The sequence below is a fragment of the Corvus brachyrhynchos genome, unplaced genomic scaffold (genome assembly GCF_000691975.1).
Source record: "Corvus brachyrhynchos isolate BGI_N302 unplaced genomic scaffold, ASM69197v1 scaffold452, whole genome shotgun sequence".
Classification (NCBI taxonomy): domain Eukaryota; kingdom Metazoa; phylum Chordata; class Aves; order Passeriformes; family Corvidae; genus Corvus; species Corvus brachyrhynchos.
The window spans coordinates 156,027-161,221 of record NW_008236764.1 but is presented as its reverse complement, the minus strand read 5'-3'; the positions used below and the strand labels follow the sequence as shown (position 1 = coordinate 161,221).

The 5,195-nt window shown below is 59.3% G+C and overlaps 1 protein-coding gene across 5 annotated transcripts in view; it reads right to left on the bottom strand.

Annotated features, from left to right (window-relative positions):
* TNS1 (tensin 1) overlaps positions 1 to 5,195 on the bottom strand; it is a 64,803-nt gene that overhangs the window by 42,068 nt on the left and 17,540 nt on the right. For 4 of the 5 annotated variants that reach the window (XM_017727296.1, XM_017727294.1, XM_017727297.1 and 1 more), the window contains 2 exons: positions 3,307 to 3,345; positions 1,064 to 1,105 (listed from right to left, as the gene is read on the bottom strand). In XM_017727296.1, the coding sequence (XP_017582785.1) occupies positions 1,064 to 1,105; positions 3,307 to 3,345 (81 nt within the window). The remainder of the gene's footprint in view (positions 1 to 1,063; positions 1,106 to 3,306; positions 3,346 to 5,195) is intronic. The other variant, XM_017727295.1, reaches the window with a different exon arrangement.

Here is a 5,195-nt window from a genome sequence, read left to right as displayed (position 1 = left end):
AGAGGGTGCCCAGAGCCAGGGCGCTTGAGCTCCGCCTGCTCCCCAGGCTCTGCCCTGCTCCCCCCTTCCCAACTGCAGCCACGCCACATCTCTGCCGCCAGCCCCTGCACGAGGAAGAGTCAGCCTGCGATCAGCTGATAGGAGCCAGCGCTCCTGTTATTAAACACTCCTGCCCACCGCCGCACTGGGAGAGACCTTGCAAACGTCCCCTGTGGAGAGAGACTCCAGCCAAGCCAGTACAACCCAGTCCAGCCCAGCACAGGACAGGCTGGTCCCAGTCACTTTGGGTTGAAGATCCCTCAGCCAACCCCATCAAGAATACACCTTTCAGTCCCAAGCTAGCTTGGCATGTCCCCAAGCTCCTGGCAGCATCCAAAACCTGCAGGTCCCTTCTGCTTGGAGAAGGTGATGAAAGGCATGAGAAAGGCTTCAGAAATACCAGGACACATCCCTGAAAGACAGCAAAGCCAGCAAAGGAGGTTTCTGACTGGATTTTTTCTAGCTAAGGATGCTCTTTCTCACGGTTGGAAACATCTCCTGGACAACCAAAGGGATGAGGCAAAGCCAGATCTCAGGTGAGGAAGGCTTTCATCCTCCTTCTCATGGGAACCATCATGCCTCCATCCCTTGGGTCCCAGCCCCAACATGCAGGGAGGCCGGCAAGCTGGATGCAGGCGGGGGGGAAGCTGTCCGCGTTGACTTTGGCAGTGGATTTGTCTACACTGTCTTAGCAATTTCATGTCCACAGATTAAATAACAGATACCCAGCTCTGAGACAGGAAAGCCAGCTTTGCAGCAAAAGCCTTGGCCCCCAATATGCTCGGCTCCACCACCACCTCTGCCACTAAACCTGGGCATCTCGCTTGGCCTTTGGCATGGCCATCATCACCTTGGCTGGCAGGGAGAGAGGACTTCAGGGTCCCAGGTACATTGGGAAACTACAGGAGCATTCCAGGCTGAGGGATTTTGGCTGCAGGGGGTGCTTGCAGCAATGGGACAGGTACAAGTGACCCCCCAGGAGGTCTTGAGGCAGAGATCAGCCTCCGTGACTGGTTGCACTTACCAGGACTTCTACCTGCTTGGTGATGCTCTCCCCCGGGGATGGCTGCAGGCAGGAGCAAGGAGAGGGTGAGAAAAAGGCAAGCAAGAGAGGAGAGATTGAGAGAGAGAAACACACAGAGCGGGGCCAGGGTCAAAAGTTCCCCCTGGCTATTTCTGGTGCTTCCTAGGAAACACACCACGGTCCCATTTCCTTCCCTGCCTGCCAACATGTGTGCTCTTCCCGAAGGTTGGGAATCCCCCAAAACCCAGGTGCAGAGCTGGGATACTCAGGTACCGAGGACGCTGCCATCCTGCCTCTCAGCCACCGCCGCTGGCACGGGGCCACCACTGCCAATGGGAAGCACTTGGCTGAACTCTGAGCCTGCTCTCTGATGGGCACCTGGTGCCCCCACATCCCTGGGATTCCAGATGGATCCTCCATGGTCAGACCCTACAGCTAGGAAGTAAGCAACAGGGCAAGCCCAGTGCAGTCCCACACCCAGCCTGGCCACTGGCCACCAGCAAGACCAGCTCCCCAAGATAAGCCTGATCCCACAGGGCCAGTGAAGGACCCCAGTGGGAGCAGAGCCGGGGTCTGAGATGCTCAAAACGGGAAAATTTGGCAACATGCCACTGGAGAGAGCTCTGAAAGGAGGCTGGGGACAGGAATTAACTTCCTGGGGTGGGGGAAAGTGTCTGGACCCCAAATATATGAAGCAGGAGACAGATACCTCTGTCTGGGAATGGTGGTTATGGTGCCTGGGGGTGGCACAGCAAAAGTACCCAGATGGGTGGGTCCCCAGATGGGAGTCTTGGGACCAGGAGGATGGAGGTCACCCCCAAAACCAGGCTGTTCTACTCTTGACAGCAGGGCCAGAGCAGACATTTCCATCCACGAGACAGGGCAAACCCCTTTCGATTTCCTCCCAAAGCCACAGTAACGGTCCCAGCTCGAAGCCAACATATTTTTGCTGTTGATAAGTGCCCAAGGAGGTTGGCAGGGATGGGGGGTGCGGGCAGAGATTAAACCGGGGGCAGATAACCACCGTGGGGCCCCAGGGCAGGGAGCATGCTCCACTCCTACCCCATGCCCTCGCTCACTTGGGCTCTTGCACTGCCCTCATGAGCTTGCAGGTGAGACCTACATCCCCTACACTCACTTTCCAGGTGAGACCCCTGCCCAGCTATGGGGTGCCCAGCCCAGGGCCCTGTGTGAGGCACAGATATTGCGGCACTGCCAGGCTGCCGAGCCCCAGCTGAAATCGTGCCAGGGCCTCCTCTCCCCGGCGCCTGCTTTTTTTTGGCCTCCCCCCCCCGGCGCCTGCCCCAGCAAGCCTTGGCACACGTCTGGAGCAAATAGGAAGGGCTGCCACACTGGCCCCAGGCTATGCCAGTCTCCCCACTGCCCGTGCCTGCTCCGCCTGCTGCCACGGGCATGGCTAGGCTGGGGACTGGGCAGGGGAGCTGCTCAGCTGGCCGGACACTGCCTGGTAGGCACCATCATGTCATGCTTCCCAAACCTCTTGCTGAGCATGGCCTGGTTCCAGGTGACATCCCAGTGCCCCGTTACCCCCAGAGCCCAGTTATGGCCTGGAGCAGTGTGACAAAGGACTGTGGCTGTCTCCCCAGTACCCCCACACCCACCCTCCCCAGGACAGGGTGAACGGAGATGATGCATCCAGCTGTTCTCCTGGTGTCCAGAGAGGACAGGGTGGGAATGGCCGTGCGACGTGCAACGGCCATGGCCCCAGCAGATCATTAAAGACTCTCAGGAGAGACAATAGTAAAGGGTGACAATAACAAGAGCTGCAAATGTATGGCCTTGGGCGCCCGAGCCAAAGGCACATCTGGTACAGTCATCTCCGGGTGTGTAAGAAACCGCCCCAGATCTGGCCAGGGAGAGAAGGCCCTCTGCGCCAGGGGACCCCGGAGCCCTGGATGGTCACGTCCTATCTGCCTGTCCCTCTCTGCAACCCTGCAAGCCCCTCTTCCCTGAAAGCTCCAGCTGCAGGAGTCCCATGATAGCTGGGCTACCCCAACCTGTGCTGCTCACCTGTGGGATGCCCTTCAGCCAGCAATGGTGGGGGGCACAGCACCAAAATGGGGGTGCTCTTACCCCCAGCTCAGGACCCCTGTGGCTTTGAGGGTGGAAGACACATCCTGAAGCCCCAGGACAGAGAAAGCCCCCTACCCAGAGCAGGATGCTTTAGCATCCCCAGAGAGCCCTGGCTGTCACCTAGGATTCACAGTGGAGGTGTCACTTACCAGCTCATAGTTGACAGTGGGGGAGCAGGGGGTCACAGCCTGCAAGGAAGCAGAAAAGAGCCAGGATTAGTCCCTGAAGACCACTGTCCAATATATGGCATGGGAAGAGGTTGGAATGCAGCATTCACCCCCACCCACCCCACAGGGAAAACAGCACCCACCCAAGCAAGTGACAGGGGCACTGCTGCCACCCCCGGCAGGGGCACTCCTGCCACCCCAGGCAGGAGCATAGGCAGCGTTCCAAGGTCAAGGCTGGCTTCCTGGGAATGGGAGCAGGCTCAGGGCCATGGCAGCTGTGCCATTCGTCCTTGGCCAGGGAGCCAGGACAGCCCCAGCCCCGGTGGGCACGGCAGGCACAGCACAGCGTGGCGCAGGGCGGACGCCTGATGCCAAGAGCAGCTCCTGGAACAAACCCCAGCCCAGCCTCGTGAGCTGCTGCAGCCGCCAGCTGAACAGCCCATCTATTGTTACCTTAATTACCAGCGGCAATTACTGACAATTAACCTTGGGTTTTGTGTGCACCCCAGTCCCTCGGGAAGCAGCAGCATGCCAGGGTGGGAGAGGCAGCGCCTCGCTGGTGCTGGGACAGCAGGCACAGGCGCTCCAGCCCTGTGTTGGCCCTGAGATGCCAACAGTAGTGGGAGGGTGTGATTCGGCACTTTGTCCTCTACAAACCCCACCAGGAGCAGTGACCCCAGTCAGCCATCCCCTGCCCCATCCCAGGAGGGAGCCAAGACGGCAAACACCACTCAGGGGCTGGTCCTCTATGACAGCATGGGGACCCACTGCACCCCACTCTGCCTCTCCTGCCCTGGGCCATAGAAAGAAGGATTTGCCCCAAGCACCTCACTTGGAGCACCCCTATCCCATCCCACGCTGGTCCCAGAGGGTGATGCCCAGCGCCTGCTCCCCTCCCCGGCTGCTAGCCTGCTCCCATCCCGTCTCACTGTTTTCTTCAGGGGTTCCTCCTCCTCCCGCTCCCTTCCCCTGCGCATTATTATTATGATTTTATTCTAATGCAGAAACGCTTCCATAAAAGGCCCCTTTCCCTGCCCCGCGGCGCTGGCCCCACGCCAGCCTCCCTGGAATGTTCTCCGGCAGCGAGCCGCTGCTGCGGACGGAGCCGACGAGGGCTGTGCTGTACCCTGCACCGTGCCCCGCACACTGCCGTGCTCTTCCGCTGGGGATGCTCAACAAGCGCCCCTGACCCCCGTCCAGCCCCAGCTACAGGGCCAGAGATGGGGGCAGATGCGCAGCTCCCCCACCATGGGACACACTGGTCCCACAGCCAGGTAGAGTCCATGCCCAGCCCTCCTCTGCTGTCGGCATGAGGAAGTTTGCAGGCTACAAATGCACCTCTGGTTGGAAAAGGGAAAAAACTGGGGTGCCTGTGGTTGTATTTCCCTGCCCCTGAGGATTCTCTGATGTCTATTATGGGCTTGTGCTCACCCGACACCACTCTTCCCATCCACAGGAGACAGCAACCCAGGCTGTATGGCACTCTCGCATCCCAGAAAGGCAGTTTTACAAGGACTGCAGGAACGTAAAGCTGTTTCCAGCTTCCATCCCTCTCTCAAGTTTGGCTCAAACATGCCCTCAGATCAAGAGTAAGAAGGAAGACCCTGCCCATTCCCTTCCCTCCCTAGGGAAGACCAATTCCTGACCTAGAATTGGTCTCTCGCCCCACGGGACCCATGAGAGTATCACTCCATACAGGACTGCAGCGACCCCCAGAAGAGCCACCATCTCTGTCCTCAGGGATCCCTGCATCCCTCGGTGCAGGGAGGGGTGGGACAGGCAGGGGGACTCGCACAGCCCTGGTCCAGGCTTCGCTTTGCCGTGGCAGACACAGCGGCCTTTCTTCTCCCCCTCACCGGTGTTTGCATTCC